Raw genomic sequence first — 20,802 nt, 5'->3', positions numbered from 1 at the left:
CTTTCCATCTGTTACAATTTTTTTTTACTTCTCCCACGCAAATGGTCCTTCAGCCTCTCCAGTATGAATCAGAAATCTCACTAATTAAAGGACACAGCCTGACTAAAGAAAAAGAGAACATACTTTATGTCTACATTATGAGCACTTCAAACCATTTTCCACCAAAGACTGTACATATGTTTACTCAAAGAACCCATGCTATTCATGAGTGGGCATTTTACAATACAGAAGCAAAAGCACTATTCCTGAAAGGACTGCTTTGTAATATAGGATCTATGATAAGGTCAAAAGGAAGCATTTCTGGACGTGTTCCATCACTTGATGTTCAGGAAACCATTTTGTATGACACAAAGGATTAGGAAAAATAAGCTGCATGACATTTATTTTGTAATTTTAACATTAAGATCTGTAGAAACATTTTATTGTCAGTACAAAAGTTAACAGATTTTAATACTTATTTTACCCAATTTAAAAAAAAAAATATTTAAAAAAAAAAAAATAAAACAAAACAAACACACCACCACATAAAACAGTGTAATTTGCATTCATATTCCATGGCCACATCAGTGTGAGTGTTCTGAAAGTAAAAACACGAGACTTCCGTAAAAAGATACAAACAACAGTGATATTTTAGCAGAGGCCAGTGCTATACCTACTGTTATGGAATGGATCAGAAGGAAATACTGGAGTCAGCATGAATTAATCCCTTAAAAAGACGCTGATATTCCTATGGCAAATTGTCATTATAAACAACTTCTCTCTCTTTTTAACTTAAGTTACAATAGAGGGATAGTCTGAAAGGCAAAAGATCCAGGCCAAAAGATCTGGAACCTATTATCCAACTCAGGGAAGAGAATTGTAGTTAATTTGATGCATGTGCAACTCAGGGTAGAGGCTCAGTCCCTTTTAGAGCAGCATGTTCTGCTATGGTTATAGACAAATTCATGTCTTTCCTTACTTTAAGAACCCTTTTTAAAATTTTGGGGTTTTTGGGGTTTTTTTTGGTGTGGAATGACTCTGCTTTTTGGCCATGGGAAACCTTGCTAAAGAGTTAAATTGCTAAAGTGACAGGTATTGAGAATAAAAGACTTTCTTGTTAAAGGATTTGGTTTTGATAAGAATAATCATCTGACACTGCAGTATTTAAACACAAATAAATCAAAAGTTTAATTCCCCAAAATTAGTTATATACTGTAAATATTTCTTCTTTTAAGATCTGAAAACTAGTAAAGTCTGAGCATTATATCTACTAGTTCTCTGTGCTGCCTGCATAGAAATGCCATTTAAATTACAAAAACACAACAACCCTATAAACGATTAACTGTTTTGTACATTACCAATTAGTTAATAAATTAATGATATACCATTTTCCCTGAAAGCAAAGTATTTTCCACCCCTGGATGGTGAAAATTAAGAAATTCTGTGTAAGAACAGCATTTAGCAAATAGCTGTTAAAAAAAGAGACTAATTTGCTAGGTGGATTGGGACATCCATTTTTTAAATCAATACAAAAAATAATTCATTGTAAATATATATAATATATATTTATACATATTTTGAATATATTTACATACATCCAGCACCTATATACTGCATTTTGTGCTCTGTAAGTGTGTGCCAACATATATTTTCTCCAAATATTACAAAATAAACAAGAAAGGCAGACCCCCCCGAGTTTGCCTCAAGTCCAACCGGGTCCATTGTACAAACAAAAGTCTGTTGCAGCTTTTCAGGAAGCCAGAAAATTCATGGGAATGGGTATCTGGACACAGCCCACAAACATTCTTTGTTGGGAACGTTTAAAAGTTGCGAACGATGAGATTCTTTACGCAGGTTCTGACTGCTTTCCTCCAAGCTGGGTTTTGTTGGTTTTTGGGTTTTTTTTCCCCCATATTTCATATGTACAAGCAGAAAACATTTAAGATCCTGGAGGAAAGCTTTGGTGTGGTACGTGGTAGGTAGCTTGATGTTTCTTTCTTCCTCTGCATGACTTCTTTTCATGTTTTAACGCTTCCATTCATGTGTTGGTACTTGGGAAGGCAAGGTTCGTAAGGCATCGGGTCGGGAGAGAACACCGAGTCATCACCCGAGGAACACGAGCTCCTCGTGTCGGGGTAGCTGGGTGAGTACTGCTCCAGAGGTCCACTGAGGTCCAGGTACTCCTGCAACAGAACAAATAAAGTGCTTTTTTTAGACAGCGAGCAAAGCCGACAGTAACACGTCACCCCTGCTCAGATTTGGGTTGATCATCCAGTGGGAAAAACAAAGTACACTCGTTTCTGCAAATCAGCTGCATTCAAAGCTGCCTGTTGCTCAAACATCTCATAAAACAAGGAGCTCGAGTAGAGAAAGAAAAACCAAACCAATAACACGGTATTTTCTGAAGTCCAACATCACCAGCATTAGCTGTGTCAGTGGGAATAAACATGGCAACCACATCAAAAGAGGACTTTTCACTCGCAATGATAAAAATGAAATTTCATCCTAAATAGAACCACTTTTTCTTTAGCACATGGTAGTGATTTGGAGAGGGAAAGACACTTCCAACTTTATATTCCTTTGGTCACTTCGAATATCTGTTTTATATTTCGTGATATTAAATTTGTGTTTAAACACGCAGTGGCATACGTGCAAAAAAAAAAAAAAGAATAGAAAGAAAAACAAAATTAAACTCACAGGATTTGGGTTTTTTACACTGCATATTTGTGTGTGTGTGTGTGTGTTGTGTGTCCCAGAGTAGCCATGACCAAAGCAGTCGTTAAAAAAGGAAATATCATCTGCTGAATCCAAGTTTTGGGTTAAGGCTCTTTCGCTAGAAACAACAGTTTTGGCAAGAGAATAAAGTTATTTTTCCCCTTGAAATGTTCCTTCTCTTTCAACTTCTAAAGGCAGCTGCATTCATTTAAATGCAATCTCTTCATTTGCTAAACCACAAGTTACGATCATACTGACGAGACAAGTCTTCCACCTCAGTCAGTATTTTATGCTGCTGTGCTTAGGTTTGGGGTAATTTAGTTGTTTGGCCAACATACTTTTTTTTTTAAGTCAGACATTCAATCATTACCATATTATAGTTAAAAAATGGTCACCATTTTGAAAGGAGGGTGTGGAATGCAAGTTTTAAAATGCTGAAAAATACAACAGGCAGCAGAAGAAGGGAGTTTGGATCTATTGATTGCTGCCCGTCTGGTTGCCAAGGCTTTTGAAAAATCCACAAGGGCAATTCTGACACGTATTCATGGATTAGAACATCAGTCCTAAATGGCCAGAAATAATCAGCCACTTTTTAGATAGACAGAATGGGAAAGTATCCCAGTATTTGAAGCAAGAGGGCTTTCTCAAGGGCTATCAAGATGTGGCTTGTCATATCAGAAGACTTGATGTAATCCAGTCATGAATTCAGTATTGAAGGGAGGATCCATATCCCCTCTCCCACATTCTTATCCAGTGCCAATGGTCAGAGTCACATCAAGGGGCATAAGAACTAACACCCAAGTTGGCTCCTGGTGTTGATACAACAACACAGCCAGGACACTGACTCTTGGTGACCTCTGCTCATGTGGCTCACGGAAACTTGGGAAATAGGGTCTTTTGGGGAAAAAACCTAACAAAAAAACCCATTAAAAACTCAACAGGTGATGATTCAACACGGAAAAGAACAAGACTTCACTATTTAAGCAGAAATAATTACTTGCACAAACACAGAAGAAGATATTATTGGTTGTCCTAGGAATTCTTTAGGTTGTTGGGTATACTAGGTTGACCCTATGTCAAGTGTGATTCTGGGAGGAAAGGCAAAGTGCCACTGTGGAGAGGATAATCAGAGGTGCTGTCACATGAAGGATCTCCACTTCTGGAAAACTGTGCAGATTACACAAAATCAGAGATCTCAAAACCTATGGAGGAAAATGTTGGAGTTCTCAGGAGACACTGAGATGACGACAAGCTTTCAGGAACGTGAAATGCGCCACAAAGACAAGCAAAAATAATTTACTTTCTGTGTCCAGAGTAAATAGGACAAAAGCAATGCCTGATGGTGAAAGATTAGAGGAACAAAGCAAGGGGCTGTCAAGGGGCGATGCCGAAACACAGCAGTGGAGATCTTTAAGGACAAGTTACATAAACATCTGTCAGGAATGACAAACGTATAGTGCATCTCGCCGTAGGCCCGTCAGATGGACTGGACTTGTTCCTAAGCTTTTTCCATCCGTTTTTCCTATGATTCTACTCTTAAGTAATTTACATAACCCCAAAGGCCTTTTCAGGTTACCTCTGAGATCATTCCAGGTCTATGAGCAGTACAGAATTGGGAAGGCGAGGTGGTTTAACACACACAAAAAAGAAAGCAAGCAGTATCCTTTCCCAGGCTTAGAACTGCAGCCCAGAACCTCCCTCCTGAATCTGCAAACACGTATCCAGTCCAAGCCACCCAGCAGTCCGCAGTGGCAGCCAGCCCATCCAAGTGGTCTTGTGAAATCATATATAAATCAGGCAGGAAAAGAGGCAGCCAGCACTGGAGGAGGTGAAAATGGTACCAGGACACAGAGCTGCGTCACCGACTCCATAAGGGAGCACATATTCCTGCCCCATCTCTGAGCCATTCCTGAAGATGCCACTTTTTAGAGTGAGCCTTTAAACCAGAACCAAGATAAATTCATAGCTGCTGCTGAAGCCAAAGAATCTTTTTCAACCAGATCTACTGGGCAAATGATGATTACAAAAAAATGGCATCTCTTGACTCAGGTTCTCCAGTCATCTCCATTGCATACAGGCTTTCCTAAAGCTCCTCCAGAATCCACTCTTTGTTTCTCTGATAATTCTAAAAAATTAGAATGTAATGTTGAGAAGCCATATAAAGTGATTCAAATTTTTCTCCTATCCTTCTCCCCTTATGAAGAAGCAACAAAAAAAATCTGAAAATCTCATTTTGAAATGAGTCAAAACAAGTTGTTGCAACTTTCCTGTGTAAGTGCTTTGTTCTTTTTTTTTCCTCCCATTATACATATAATTTCTCAGAAGTAACAGGAGTTTGTAGAATATTTCTGGGACACCAAGTATTTTCTCTTAAAAGAAGTTTCCACCAAAAGAATCAACGTTTCCATCACTTGTGATTTTCCTCAAAGGTGCATGTGGTTTAGTGATAAGAGAACTGATTCCTGTGTGAATACCCTAATCAGTGTGTTCCTAGCTAAAACTAATAATATCTCAGACCTCTGAAAGAACGCTCTTCAAATAAAACCTTTTTGCATTCACATACCCCAACCTGAAGCAGTGTTAGGCAGGACCTTTGGATAATTGGATGGCTGTTTGCACGTCCCCCGTGGGTCCTCGTTCCCTCCACAGAGAGCTATTTCACTGAACCTAATTCACTCTCAGACACATCATCTGAAATCTGCCATTGACAATCTCTCCTCTTCTGACCTACATACTGTGGGTGGGGATCGAACCGAGCCGATAAATGGAAAAACGCCACAGACTCTCCGTCTCTCCTTCACGTGAAATTCACATTGAAACACAAATATTGCCTCTCGACCTGTCGCCTGCAGTCCCTCAAAACATCAAGAGATGCAATAAACAAAACCAGTTTAGTGGTGTGTTTCTTTTTAGTGACATAAATCAAGGCATAATGGCAAGAGACTGAGGATTTCACAGATACATAGTTTAGCTGTGTGTAACCTCGGAGGACACAACGACAAACAGAACAAGAAGTGAGCTTGAGCAAGATTTCATAATTAAATAAATTCCATCTGCCTTCTGAACCATTTGTCCTGATCAGCGGCTTATGGAGGGAAACAATTTACCTACCTCATTAGTTGTGAGGGTGAGAATCCGATCCAAGTCTTCTACCAACTGTTTAAAAGTCGGTCTCTGTGAAGGCACAGCATGCCAGCAATCTCTCATCATCATATAGCTGCAAGAAACACACATTTGCCTGGCTTAATTAAAATCACGCATCCTCCTCACAAACCTTTGCATACACAGCCCATGTTGTTCTTCACCAGCAAAGCAGGGAGCACACACAGCCCTACACACGGACCACTGAATTCCCAAACTCGTGCAACACTCCCCTGCCCTCAAAGGTGCTTTCTGCTTCTGTCTCTCCCCAGCTCAGTGCCTAAATTGCCTTGTTGTGGACTCAGTTCTGCAGCCTTCTGTGCCAGCAATTTCACATGAATCGGTATTTTTTGCATGTAAGGGACTGCAGTCTTTGTGAAGAAATTAAAATGGTAAAATAATTAAAAATAGTTAAGGTCTGTATTGAAATACCAGAAAGGGAAAGCACATTCCCCTCATCACCAGGAGATAATGCTGTGTTAACACAGAAGTTCCCAGCTGTGTTTTTTGGTGTACAAAAGCAGCCTGATGTGCCTTACATATGATCAGTGGTATGTGCAGCATTTATAAATTTTCATGTTAACAATATTAAAACAAATATGGGTGTAAAAACACTGTCAGAGACTGGCTTGCAGATAATCTCTTCTTTTTTCAATAGGATCACAGCAGGGTGTGCAAAGAAGCCTCCTCTTCCAAACATTCCTTGAAATCCTTTTCATATTCTTTCTTTACATATCTATACCCACACATATATCCACAATTTTAGAGTCAAGCACTTCTGAAAATGTTTGATTCTGCTGGGGGTAGCATTAAACGTGAATTCAGTGCAACTGTGCCCTTCAACCCTGGTACAGCAAATCAGGGTCCTTACAGTTCATTGGTGCAGTTGGCAGGTTTATCCATCCGGTGCCCTTCTTTAAGCAGCTTAAAAAGTTCCTCCACTGGGATTCCTGGGTAGGGTGACCCTCCTAACGTGAAGATCTCCCACATTAACACACCAAATGACCAGCTGCAAATCAAAGAGAAAACTGCATTAGGAGATCTGCCTGACTGCTGGAAACAGAGAATTCCAGTCCCTCCTAGGAGATGCTTAAATGAGTCTCTGCCCAGCTCTGACTGCCCGGAGCAGAACAGTGATCTGGGAAGTACATCAGCTGCATGGACAGCATACAGAATGGGGACTGACCCCAGCATGTTCCCAAACACATCCTTTGCCTTTGATGCACTCTGAGCTACTGCAAAGAACTGCATCTTCCCAGCTTAATGACTTACAGAATGCTCACAGCTCAGCTGGATCGCAATTATGTGGCAGGATATTTTGGAAAAAGCAGGCTGTTCAAAACAAAAATATTTTGCATCACCCTGCTCTTCTTTTTTTTTTTTTTTTTGTCTTTTGTTGTTAACTTTTGCTAGGAAATGAAGGAGGATAATTTTAAGGCAGTTTTCCTGCCTGCTTGCCTGCCTCATCACGTCTTGCTGGCAACCTGGGGCTCTTTGGCAGGCAGCTTTGCCAGGTGAGCAACAGCACACAGCTTGCACTGGCTCCTGAGCTCCTCTGCAGCTCCCCCAGCTCTGCAGCAGGGCATTTTAGTAAACTGTTTGCACAGACTTACAATAATATTATCTTTAGCCATCTTCAAAGCCACCATGGGGCCAAGAGTCTCCAAGGCCCGGCACTGAAATCCTCGTGCTGAGGAGCTCGGACTGACTTTCAGTCCCGAACCAGTGAAGTGGTTTACTTCGCATTCACCTAAATATTTTGCCAAGATGTTATTTTAAAACACAAGTTTGATCCACCCCTTAACCTGTGTATATAGTTTCCTTTGTAAATGATGTAAAGATTGCAGGAAACGCCTCAGTAAATGGTTTTCATAAGGAGAGAAGTGCACACGGGTTAAAGACAGAGGAGATACTTCTTATTTTCTCCATCCTGCCTTTTCTCTTTTTAACCCTGCACTGACATGCATAACCTTTTACACCTGTGCTGGGAAGCATCCAGCCCTTTACAGTTAACAGCTTCTCTTGGAGAAATAAAAAACTTAAGATCTTCATCTGTATTGCATAATAAATACACGTCTACTTCAAGCACAACGCACACCAAACTCTAATAGCAAGCAGAATAAACCCTGAGCAGTTGCATCAGCCAGCAACTCTGTGCTCACATTAAAAGATTTTGGAGTGTCAGAGTCCAATGATTTCCTACTACCTATGAACTACTGCTGGGAAGCAACACCACTTCTAAAAACCAGCAAAATCTTTTCCAGTATGCCCAGCCTATGTTTTATTATACCTAATCTTAGCACGGGTTTTTATAAGAAGTTTTCATGAACTTTCCCTTTTTTTTTTTACTTTCTTTTCTCTCTCTCTCTCTCTCTTTTTTTTAAACCTGAAGGAAGTCCAGAGTATGTCAAAAGCCAAGCAAATTAGATAGACTCTTTGTAGCTGCACATCCGTAAATAAGTTCAAGGGGGGAAACTTCCGCAGTGACAGAAGGAGGTTAGCATTTTCCACCTTTCATGTGCTTTGAAGCTGGGCAGATTAGTAACAGAGCACTGGTTAGCAGTCTACCATAAAATCCTCACTTTCTAAGGGCCAGTCCTGTTCCATCTATTAATATGTGAAGCAGAATGAAAACTCTTAAAGGTAAAGGACGACAGCAAAATACATTTGAAATATCCCAAACTTTTACAGATACACACCGAAACAACCTCCCTTCCCACCCCCCAAACCCCATTCAAATCAGACCACTTACACATCACTTTGATGTGTGTAAACTCTGTCAAACAGAGCTTCTGGAGCCATCCACTTTACTGGAAGCCGTCCCTGTGAGTTTGGAGAGGAAGGGAAGAAAAAATTACAATGGCAGCGATTTCCAGGATGATTCCAGCAGCATAATTTCTTTTAAAGATTAATCAATTCTCAAAGAGAAGTCTGCTAATGCAAATCAGCACATAATTTACCTCTAACATATTCAGAAAAATTAGTAAAATGTGCAAAAGTGGGGGTACTGTTAAGTTAAATGGATATAAACACTGAAGATAAAATTGAAAGCATTGAGACTTCCCCAAAACATTCCCAGACTGCTTGCTAGGAGAACGATAGGATAAGCAGATCAAAACAAAAAATATCATTTTACTACAGGCGCCTTAAAGACAAAAACACTACAATTAATAAACCTCTGAAAACCAGGCCTGCCTGCAAAAATAAATTGATCACTAAACGCAAGAATTTTGGTTTTTCTGTTCCTTTTGCAGTGATCCAAAGCTCACAGTCAGAGCTGCCTGTTGCTTTGCACACGAAGTCTGCCTGGAGCTCAGGAACTGTGCTAAGTGTGACATGAAGAAGATTGAATTCCCTCCAGGACTGCTGTACCTGGTTCTTCTTCTGGCTTTTGGAAGTAGGCAAATATTACCAGCAAAATGCCACTAATCACTTAGTGATTTTCATAGACAAGCCACTTAACGTGATTGTTAACATTAAGTCATATTCATACATAATAAAGTCTGAAGAACTCAATGAGTTCTGCAGAGTTCCCATCAAAACCCAAATGCAGCTCAGCAGGACCTTAAGAGAACCCGTGAGGGGGTGCAAGGAATTCAAACTAGGTACCAATACTACATCCAAAACGTTTTAGCTTCTTGATTTGGAACAGGTTAAACAGCAAACCAGTGACAGTGTGGGGAGGACAAATCCATTTTCTCAACCTCTAGCCCCACTTTGATATCACCACCATAGTTTGTACATATCAAACTAAGTACAGGCAAAGGCATGAAGCTGTATGTGGCATCACCACACATAAACAGGATTTTTATTATTAATTTCCACTTATTTCAAGTGGCTGGAGTCAGGGACACAGGAAAAAAAAGTTCTTGTATTTTAGCATTTCTAATCCTATAATATACAGCCTCTTTGCTTATCTTTTTAGCTGTCACTGTAAGAGGGGACAGAAATGCTTATGTCCTTGATCCCTGTTTTCTGTCAGCGATGAAAAGTGAGGCTGCTGTACAAGAAGTCCATTAAGTTTACAACCACAGTTTTGAAATGAATCACTGAAAGAAACACTTGTTTCCAGAGATTAGAAAACCATCCACTTACATTAGTAGTCTTTTTATAATAATCTATATTGTTGATGTCTCTGGCTAAACCAAAGTCTGCTATTTTCATGACATTGTTTTCTGTTACCAAAACATTTCTTGCAGCCAAGTCTCGATGGATACACTGGAAAGAAAGAAGAAAAAAACAGGCCACTGAAATAAACTGTTGTAAAAAGTGAAAGCACTTCCAACGCTTCCAGCACCATAACAAAGTCTCCTTTACAGATTTAACCTGAATAACAAGGTGGGAAAGCCACACATTGATAACAAGCCCGTGAAATATGATTTTCTTAATTATTGCAATCCATCCCCTCAGCTGCTGTTTCCAAGTTGAACACAGGCCCTAAGCAGTGTCTTAGAAAATCCTGGTCTACTTAAGACTTTTATTTTGGCTAAGGTTGAAAGCTTGGGAGGTGACCCAAATTGTGCCAAGTGATTCACTCTCCATTACATGTGCCCAGGTACAGGTATTGTAGCACTTTCACTACAAATACTGTTAATGAACATTTTATTGTGTTGCTTCTCTTAAATTATATTGTCTTACCAGAGCTCAAACTTGACAATCTGGATCAGTGCAACTGTTCTTAGCATTAAAGATATTAATATAATTGTAAACTAGATGTCTAGGGTGTGTATATTTACTTCAACCATGAGACTGTAATAATCTAATGATGAAAAGAAAAAAAAAAAACAAAACAATTGGGGCTTGATCGTTTGCTTTTAAAACAGCCTTGATACTGAAACTAAACATGTTATCTCCTGAGAGATGCTTCCTTATGTCAGCACTACCCTGACACTGAAAGGACTCTGTGACTGCTCTGGATATTACTTCTGTTTAAAGTAGCATTATTAGGGTTGATAGAATGTGGCAGTGGAGCATGGGAAGAAACGTGGCATTTGGAATCCCACCAGGATATTCTGCCTATTTTCAAGTTAAACATATATTTTTCCCACCCTCCTCAGTTTTGGGTCACTCTGTGTTGTACTCTTTATTTCAGTGTGTGCACAGACGTGCTGGACCGAGCCACTACAAAAAGCAACACAACAGTCAACTTCTTTCTTGCATTATAATTTGCCCCAGGAATCTGCTGAGATCTCTTATCCCACATGGGCCAAATGAGCCTGTGAAATTTCTGATCCTCACTCAGTTAAGCCATGGGGAACTGCCAGGAAAATCCTGCTCCAGCAATGCCTTCATGTGCCCAGGACCAGACAACAGTAGATGATTTCAGCATCCAATCAGCCCTCTAATTCAGCCTCAGCAGTGCTATGGTAGCAGAGACAACATGGGCCACCCTTTCTACTTTCAAAAGCACCCAACCAACTTTGCAAATGGGATATTGTTTCGAAGTACAACTGCTTGTAAGGCAAAAACTTTTTGTAAAGGCAAAAAGTAGGTGCACAAACACCATCTTTTTTTTTTTTTTTGAAGTCTCAGTGAGCCATTTATTGGATAGAAATAACAAGAACACTGGCCTTCTCACAGCTCCTGCTTGATGGAAATACCGTGAGAAGACCAGTTCTCTTATTATTCCAGCTCAGTAAATGGATCCCTAAGGGGAAAAGGACTCATGAAACACAAACAGAAATGGTGGGATATCTGAGGCACCGGAATGCACAGTTCTGCTACGTGCTGCCTTTGTTTTCCCTCTGCCTCACACTCTGTCAAGTTCAGCACAGCACCAATCAAGTGTTTTTGCAAAGGAGTTGCACCAAGGATGCTGTGTGTCCATCTGTGTGAGCACACACCTTCTTGGCAGTGTCCTACAACAGCACCTCTGAGCTTCTCAGCAGGACGCCCGTTCTCAAGATCTGCCGATCAAAAGATTTATTTTTGCCTCTCACATCAGCTCTATTTTCTTGAGACACGGCTCAGGGCCAGGCAAGAGTTTCATTAATCTTAGATAGAGACATCCTGAGATGTGTCACCTAATCAATACTCCTGCTTACTCCATTGGAAGAGTTTTGGTGTCATGCACATCACCCTGTTGACCCTACTATGCTAAGATTTACTGTTTCAAAACAAAAGAATGAAAAGCAAAATTAAACCTAGATTCCCTCTCTCCCCCAACCTCTACAAGTACAGAAAAAAACAGTAACAAAATCATGACTCCACGCAACAGGAATGGAGAGTCACTCTCAACTCTGGTCTTTGGTTAAAAACAGCTCCATGCTTGGGAGTGGGCATTACTGGAAATCAGTATAAATCCCACTAACCACTCCACACCCTGCAGGAAGCACTTATCATCAATATCTGCTGCTCTGGTTTAACCATTGGGTCCCAACCACCACCGAGGGTATTCATGATTGCTTGTCCACCAAGCCACAGTATGTTTACAGAGTTAGTTATACAGGGCTATTTAAGGTTTCATAACTATAATTTAATCAAATTACTGGTTAAAAAAATAACATTTGAAGACCAAGTTTAAGAAATAAGTGTCTGGGGATACGACAGGATAAATAAATTCTTTCAACAAGCTTGCTCTCCTGGCAAACACCAGTTTAAAGTAAAGTGCATAATTTAAGTGACTAATACACTCCATTTATTTTTGCCTCTTCTGTTGACTATTTTTGCCCTGGTGTCTTGGGCCTTCTTAACTCTGCCTGTTATTATTCTGTAAATCCTTTCAGTAACTGAATTCATTTGTTTTACATCACTATGTGAATGGATCTGGTTGATTTGACTGGAAACAGAAGGCAAACAGACCCTGCTGTCTCATGGGTGGAGTAATGTGACTTGTGTAATCAAGTGACCACCTGTGCTTATGAATTCAAACTGCAGATATGCATGCAATATTTACTTTAAATGATCCATTCCGGGCCTCATTTTAGCAATACTGTTAAACAAAAGATGAAAAACTTAAAGTGCACGAATTTTCCCACTGATCTCCGTGAGCATGGATTATGCAACTTGTTTGAGAAAGCTCACTCTCCCAGCAAATTCTTGAACATAAACGAGGCGAGAACAAAACTAAACCGGGAAAAAAAGCGCCGAGGAAACGCACGTCAGGTGCTTTGTGAGGTGTTTGCTGAGCTCTACCCACTTTTTGTGAAGCCAGGTACTCCATGCCTCTTGCCAGCTGGTACGTGCAGGACACAAGGTCCTTGAATGTCATCTGCTCCTCTGGTACCCTGTTGATGTCAAAGGAGTACTCCATGCCCGGGGGGCGGCGAGCTCGCAGGTACTCCCGCAGGTTCCCTTTGGAAGCATATTCCACTATCACGTACAAGGGGCCTGGGGAGGGACAGAAACGGGGGGAAAATGGGAGTCAGGTCCAAGGGGAAAAGGTTTTTTTATGGAAAGAAGTTTTTTTTCAGCGTTCTGTAATAAATAAACTGATTCAATAAATGTCATGCGGGGAAATCAGTAAACACCACTTGAAGGGAAAAGAAGAAAAAAAGAGGAGGTTTGGACCTGGTGAAGTGACTGGCCCAAAGCTCCACAGCAGGATGGTGGCTTAAAGTACCTAAATTACAATACAATTAGTGGCTTAAAGAACCTAAACTTTGACCCTGTGCCTGTTCCTTTCAGACCACGCCATGTACTGAAAAATGTACATTTTCAATCAAAAAACATAGTGAGATCTCAAACATGGGGAAAGTGCTCCTTAAATTATTTTATTTTTTTTCATTTCCAGAGTCTTATGCTGTTCTGCACAGCTTTACGTGGCATAATTAGCTTTCCTGGACTAAAAGTGCTCGTTTCAAATTCGTGGGATAAAAATTCTCCTAAAGCAGGACTGACAATTCAGAACAACAGGCGTGGGTAAAGCCCCTGCAAAAGGTCATTTGTTCCCTACAGCAAAGGATTAGAGAGTTTTCATATGATATAGTACCCCTTCTCATATTAAGGCTGCAGCTATAATGAGACACAGAAGTTAAAATATTGCTGTTAAGCTAGAGAAATACCTAAAAATCCCATCACTGCATGACTGCTTCCTTAAAACCTCTTGAAAAATTATGATTAATGAGACTTTTGCAGACCCATTGGAAAGTCCTGGTTTGCTTTCTTTTCTCTACTTACCATCCTGGGTACAGGCTCCAAGGAGATTGATGATATTTTTATGCTTCCCAATCATCTTCATCATCTCCATCTCTGACACCAGGTCAGACAGATCTTTTTCTGTGGCATCATCTGTAGAAGAAACAGGTTCAGTTCATATTTTCTAGCATGCCAGCCTTAACTTCACTAAGGCTCAGCAGTTGGTGTAAAAGACGTGACTCAAAATGCAGAACACATCATATGTTATACAAAGTCATATGTTATGTTTTAAATAAAATAGTATCAACCTCTTTGATGGACTAACCAAGTCTTCAGTGTTTAATGTTAAAAGGCAGCAGAGCAATATCAGACATAAAAAAGCTGTCTTTAGCTATCAAACCTCCAGTAACTACACCTCTCCTGCAAACTACCCTCACAATTAAATTCAAAATAAATAGGCACCAACCACCTGGACTGAATGGGGTAGGATCTACACATGGATAGCCTCTGACATGAAATAAACTAAAAGCAGAGAGACCCACACGATGTTAATACATCTCCTGGCTCCTAAATACTCACTGCTCAAGATAAACAGGCTGTCAAGGGCGCAGATTTACACCCCAAACTGCTGAAGGCTGAGGTCAGCTATGTGCTCTTTGACCCCCCCCACAACGATGACAGGGTTCAGATGCCACAAAAGAAACTTTCTGTGGATATGAGAACAGCCATATCGCCCATTCTGATCCCTAATCACCCAATTTTCTTACCTTTCAACATCTTCACTGCCACGGTCACTGCTTCTTTAGGCCTGTCTTTGTCAATCCCCACCGCTTCGGCCATGACGACCTGCCCAAAGCAACCCTCTCCCAGGGGCTTGCCCAGCGTCAGCCTAGAGGTGTAAACAGCAGATTAACACACAGCAGCTGGGCAAGGGATGCAGCCAGTGAAATTCCAGGGCTAAAACATAAAAAGCTTTCGGCAGCTTGCAGCAGCACGAAGGGTTTATCACATGGAACCAATAAGGCCCCGGGCCCGCGCTGGTTTTTGCGCATGCCGGAGCGTGTTTTCTTAGGGATGGGAGAGCACCTAGAAAGGCACATCAGTCACCAAACCCAGCTTTCAAGCTCTCCCTCTCCTTGTAACAAGAGGCTGTACTAGATGGCTCGCAGGGAGACACAGCATGGAGGGGCAGAGCTTTCAGAGAGCATCGGACCACGGCTGGAATTCAGGAGCAGCCAGCGACGGGCCAGTTTTTCCTGTCACTGTAGCACGGCCACTCATCTTCGTGTTCACATGGACTGCAGGGACGTGGAAGTAAAATTTCTTTGTGTGTGTTGCCCTGTGGTTGCTTTCAGGCAGCTGATGACCGATAATATTAATACAGGTAGAACCATGATTATTTATCAGTTAGTACTAACTTTAAGAAGTCTCTTTAGGTGGCTTTGAGAAAATAACACCTTTTGTCATGGACAGTTCTCTGTGAAAGTTCAGAGTTGTAACTTTTGCATAGAAGAATTGTAATTTTGAGCCTTCTGACAACTGTTCTGGAAATTGTTTTATTGATGGAGCTGAGAGCTACGTTAATGGTGCTGTCAAGAGCAGGGGAATGTTTTAAATATGATTAACTCTTGTGACATAACAGCACAGTGCACACAGAAAGGAAAATCACACACACTGTCAGGCAGCTATATTTTAGCTCAAAATCCATATTCTTGCTTTTTGTTTGGGGATCCTTTGCCTAATGATCTCTTGTGCCAAAAGACAGAGACAGCAAGTCAGCTGACACCCAGCTGTGGGTAATCACAGCACCCTTTTCTCTTTCTAGTGGCCGATGGGGTGGCCAGACAGAAGATACCAGGAGGTGCCTCCTGCCTGCAGCTCCTGGGCTCAGCTCATAGAGGGGAGGCAGAGACTGGGGGAAACAAACTCAGTTGTAATCACAGCACCAACATAAAACCCCTTTAAAAGGAACAGTCACTAAGTGGGCCCTGCAGAGTACATTTTGTGTGGTATTTACCTGGTAGCAAAACCTGCTCAGCTCTGACAGACACAGAGATGTCGATCTCGACTTCATGAGGAGAAAGATATAGAATAAAAAAACAAACTTCAAAGCCTCTGGGCAAAATCTTTTTTTGTTCCAGCCTAAGTGCTTAAGGGCCAGATTTGGTCTCCTTTACTGGAAGAGAATACCATCTAACACCCAGAACAGTGCTGTGCAGGAATCAGAGAGGGTGCTCAACGAGTGTGATGCTGCTAATGTTACCCAGTGTAGGGGCCAGATTCAGACAAACATTTTCATAAAGAAGTTCTCAAGGACTTGGCTTTCCATGGTCAAAAGCAGGATTCACAGATGTGATACATGGACTCATTGTTAAAAGCATGGACTTCTGTCCTCCACCGTGAAACACAGCGAGAGGTTGTCAGGCCATCAGCAGAAGAGTGTTAGACCAGGGCTAAGTGATTTGAAATCCTCACTTATCTGCTCAGGTACAGGACAGGAGTCAGAGGTGGTTCCTCCCGAGGGCAGCCAGCACACTCGGTCAAATGTGGGCTTTGACTTGGTGAGAGTTCCTCGAGCTGTTTTGGATTGGTTTCTAAGGCAAATGCGAGTTTAAAAAGGTGCAAAGACTGAAGGGCAGCACATGCTATGCTGAGGTCATCCTGCATTTTCTCCAGAACTAAAATTGAATTTAGGATCTTGGCAGAGAACAAACATTTGCATTGGAAACTGGTTAATTTATGTGCCATTGCCCTGCTAGGACCAAAGTAACAAACCCCTCATTGTGTGCCTCCTGCCCCCCAACCTAATAAACTGCCTCTAAATAGCCTCCTTTCATTGCAAATCTGCTCCACCTCCATTTGTGCTGAACGCTGGGTTTAAATGTTTAGCAACTCTAAAATTTTCCGCATTTAGTGTATCCCCCCAGGGTATGGGCTGACAGAAGCACACAGACAGGCCCCCACTGTTGACTAGAATGCTGCAGGTGGCAATTACAGCATTTTACACTAGTTTTCAGCTACATCAATAAAACAATTTCCAGAACAGTTGTCAAAAGGTTCAGAATTGCAGTTCTTCTATTCAGAAGTTACAATCCTGAACTTTCAAACAGAACTGTCCATGATAAAAGGTGTTATTTACTCACAGACACCTAAAGACTTCTTAGAGTTAGTACTAACTCTGATAAATAATCACGATTCTACCTGTGTTAATACTCTCTCTCTTCTGCATGTCTTTTTTATATTAAGAAATATGGTTACAGTTTTAATTATATTATTCAAAAACTCATTTTGCATGTTAGTCAACAGACTTTGAAGAAAATATTATGTAGCCACATGAATTTGAATATATCAGAATTCAGTGTGTTCTGCTTGAAACCTAATACTTTTAAACCACAGAAGTTGTGCATACATGCACACAACATGCAAAATGTTGCCCTAAATCAAAAATCATCATCTCCATTAAGACAGGTTAATGCAAAATCAACACCAAACCCTAACCAGAGTCCTGACAGAAAGAAAAGGTTGTCTAATAGCAAAACCTAGACTTTCTGTATCTCCTACATGATGTTGTATTATCTGTTTTTTAAATATTAACCAATTAAGTAGTCGACTAAGAAACATGGTTTCATGTTCAGAGGTATTGTTTAGGGAAAGCTTGACTGCCCGTCAACAATGCTTGTATGTGGACATTTTTCCCAGTCTAGATTATACCTAATCTGAAATAGTCACTCCTTTCCTAACAGAGGAGTTACCTTTCATCAGAGTATCTGAAAACCCACAAGAAACCTGAAAATATAATCAGAAGGACAGGCAGAGAAAATTTAGTTACTATTTAACAGATTCCAGGTAATTGAATTGAATTTTGATGTTCAGAGGAGCTTCAGGTAATTGAGATTTTTCTTTAGAACTAAAGAAACCCTGGGAGACATCAGGAAAGATGCCTCCTCCATTTGCCTTAGAAACCAATCCAAATGTGTCAGGTTTTTCAGACATGTATAGGTAGTGTCAGAGGAAACAGGCTACATACTTATCTCTTGGAAACTCCCACTTTGGATCTTCTGGCAACTCGTATTCTGAGACTCCTGCCAGCATGGGGGCATCAGCAGTGGAGGAGAGGCGGGTAGTTATCCTCACCAGGGGTGTGTTGGAATTCATGGAGGAGCTCGAGTCTGCAGACACCTGGTGTTGCAATGCAAGATGCAGGAAGAAAAGAAAAGAAGGCAGAGATGTAATCTTGACCCAAAATCTGAAAACCACCAGTACCTGATACCAAGCCAGCTCAGAACCATGGTATTAGGAAGTGGCTGAATCTACAGTTGTTTTTCTAGTGCACTGCTCTCTCATTTACCCTCCCTTGTAAGCACAATACTGATTCTGATTGCTGCCAAGGCTCTAAGTCTGCCCCACAGGCCAAAATCCAGCTAAGTTTTACATAAATTCACTCAGAATATATTAATTTGTTTATCAAATTAAGATTTTTTTTTTAATCAACTGACAGCATTTACATCACTACCCTCAGATATCTAAGTGGGCAGCTTATACCATAAGCAGAACTGACCAATAAATTCTCTTCTTCCACTCACTTCTAGTTGCCCATGTCACCATGGCTTTTCCCACACAACCAGGTGGGGGTGGGTGTCTTCTCCCAGTGAACAAGTGATAGGACAAGAGGAAGTGGCCTCCAGGGGAGGTTAAGATTGAGTATTAGGCACAACTTCTTCAGTGGAAGGGTGGTCAAGCATTGAAACGGGATGTGCAGTAAAGTGGTGAAGTCATCAGTCCTGGAGGGATTTAAAAGACCTGCAGATATAGCACCTGGGGTCATGGTTTAGTGGTGGACTTGACAGGATCTTAAAGGTCTTTTCCAACCTACAGAATTCTATTATTCTATATTTTTCACGTTTTCAATATTAAAAGAATGAAGAAGCTATTACAATAATTGGGGGATACTTAAGTTTTCAATTAACCATATTCTTAATTAGAGATTCTGCAGGCAATGTGGAGAAGGGCTCCTAAAAATAATTTAATGCCCGATGTTTTGAAACTTTGGAGTGTGATTTCTCATCAGCCTCAACATTTTCCTTAGAGCAGCAAAGGTACTTAATGATAAATGTACTGAAAAAGGAGGCAGCTGTTCCACCTGTGTAATTTTGGTGTGAATGGTGTGAACCTTCTGTAATGCTCTTTCCTCAAACCTGCAAGCAGCAGCCTGTCACCTGCTGACTTCAGAGTTTCAAGTGAATACTAACACAAAAAAAAAAATGCTTGTATTGCCAGTCTTCCCTTCTTTGAAGTGTGAATCCTCCTTCTCTCTTCAGGCCATGACAGTCTTGGCCAAGCCCAAATCCCGTGGCCAAGCTGGGCTGCAGGTTGTTTCACAGTGAAATCTCTGGTACCCATCCTCACACCAGGCAGCAGGAGGTTCTTCTCTTGGACCCTGCCCAAGCTGGAAGCCTGGAACACCAGAGTAACTACCACCCTCCACCTTCATCCTCATCACCTGGACTTGACTTTGACACCACATTTGCCCATGTAAAATGTCACCAGGCTACAGTTTGGTTCCATGGGCCTTATAACTAGATTAAAAAAGCAATTATAAGCAAACAGATCCTAACAGCATTAAAGTGCAAATCAGGGAGACACAGTGATATGGACACAAAATCCACTTGTCTCTATGACATGGGAAATCCAACTTTGTGGTTCCTTAAGTCCAATCAAGAATTAGAGTGTCTCAGCCCACAGAATTACTTGAGCTCCTCAGAATGGGACTGAAAGGCTTTTGCAGGTCATGCTTTTACACAGTGTGTTTTGGCAAGACTAAGGCTCTCAAATTTCTCATCACAACTCTCACCATCTGCTTTGTTTGTGAGCTCTTTTTGCTGGTAGACATCCTCAAACCCTTCTCATTAAATGCATTTGTCTTCTCGACACAACTTTCTAAGATCAGAGATTAAGAGTGGAAGGGTTTCATTGGGAAGAAAGTGTCAAGGATAGCCAACAGAAAATTAATCTTGGTGACCAGATTTGCAGCTGACAGACCTTTCCTGGTATGGTATGAGAAGCAGCTCCTGCAGGCAAGATGTGGTGTCTATGGAAGGAGAGAGTCTAACTGCACAAACAAGGCCACCATTCAAAAAAGAGAGGTGGACTGCTTCCTCCTCATTCATCCCACCAGCATGAATGATAATATTGACTTTCAGCAAATACAAGCACCTGGCACATTCCTCTAGGAAAATAAATCCAGTGACCACTTGGGATACAAACAGAAAAGTACTATTAAGGCAGACTATGGAGCTTTAAATAAATCATAAGTGAACACTGAAGGGAGTCCTTCCAGAGAGATGCTGCCATGGCCAGTCTGCAGAGGGGAACTCACCTGCTGGACAAACCAGCATGAGAACCAGGGCTGGAATCAGACTTCCTTTTTTTTTTTTTTGCTCATTTTCATTATTTCATTACAGTTTAAAAACGATGCTTCACAAAATGAACCAGCTCAGCACAGAGAAATGTGCAAATCTCCATGACCAATGTGGCACTTCCTCTGCCCTTACCCCTGACTTTCCTGAATTCCATTTTTCTATTACTTCTTGTTTCCATTTTTTCATCTCTCACCATAATCCTATTAACACTCTATGACCACTTCCTCCATATTTCCAAAATCTACCTCCTATTCTCCAGCCATTCTACCAAGATCTTTATTCAAGTTTTGATTATTATTTCTTTATTAACATTGCCTTTACTTCCATACCTGTCTTTGCCATTATAGCCATTGTCTTCAGGGACATCAGAAAGGCATGAAAATCAAGCTAAAAAATTTAGATTATATACCTTACACATGAGGAATGGTTCAAAATGTTCTGGGGTCTTTTATTTTTTCATGAAACACAATAA

The 20,802-nt window shown here is 40.9% G+C and overlaps 1 protein-coding gene across 7 annotated transcripts in view; it reads right to left on the bottom strand.

Annotated features, from left to right (window-relative positions):
• Positions 1 to 355: 355 nt before the first annotated feature.
• FGFR2 (fibroblast growth factor receptor 2) overlaps positions 356 to 20,802 on the bottom strand; it is an 82,784-nt gene continuing 62,337 nt past the window's right edge. For all 7 annotated transcript variants that reach the window (XM_064663635.1, XM_064663633.1, XM_064663636.1 and 4 more), the window contains 9 exons: positions 17,939 to 18,090; positions 14,679 to 14,800; positions 13,954 to 14,064; positions 12,974 to 13,164; positions 9,931 to 10,053; positions 8,588 to 8,658; positions 6,707 to 6,844; positions 5,806 to 5,911; positions 356 to 2,162 (listed from right to left, as the gene is read on the bottom strand). In XM_064663635.1, the coding sequence (XP_064519705.1) occupies positions 1,998 to 2,162; positions 5,806 to 5,911; positions 6,707 to 6,844; positions 8,588 to 8,658; positions 9,931 to 10,053; positions 12,974 to 13,164; positions 13,954 to 14,064; positions 14,679 to 14,800; positions 17,939 to 18,090 (1,179 nt within the window). In that variant the 3' untranslated portion in view covers positions 356 to 1,997. The remainder of the gene's footprint in view (positions 2,163 to 5,805; positions 5,912 to 6,706; positions 6,845 to 8,587; positions 8,659 to 9,930; positions 10,054 to 12,973; positions 13,165 to 13,953; positions 14,065 to 14,678; positions 14,801 to 17,938; positions 18,091 to 20,802) is intronic.

This window comes from Pseudopipra pipra, chromosome 8 (assembly GCF_036250125.1).
Source record: "Pseudopipra pipra isolate bDixPip1 chromosome 8, bDixPip1.hap1, whole genome shotgun sequence".
NCBI lineage: Eukaryota > Metazoa > Chordata > Aves > Passeriformes > Pipridae > Pseudopipra > Pseudopipra pipra.
Note: the sequence above shows the minus strand (reverse complement) of the source record. Positions and strands in the feature narration are given on the sequence as shown.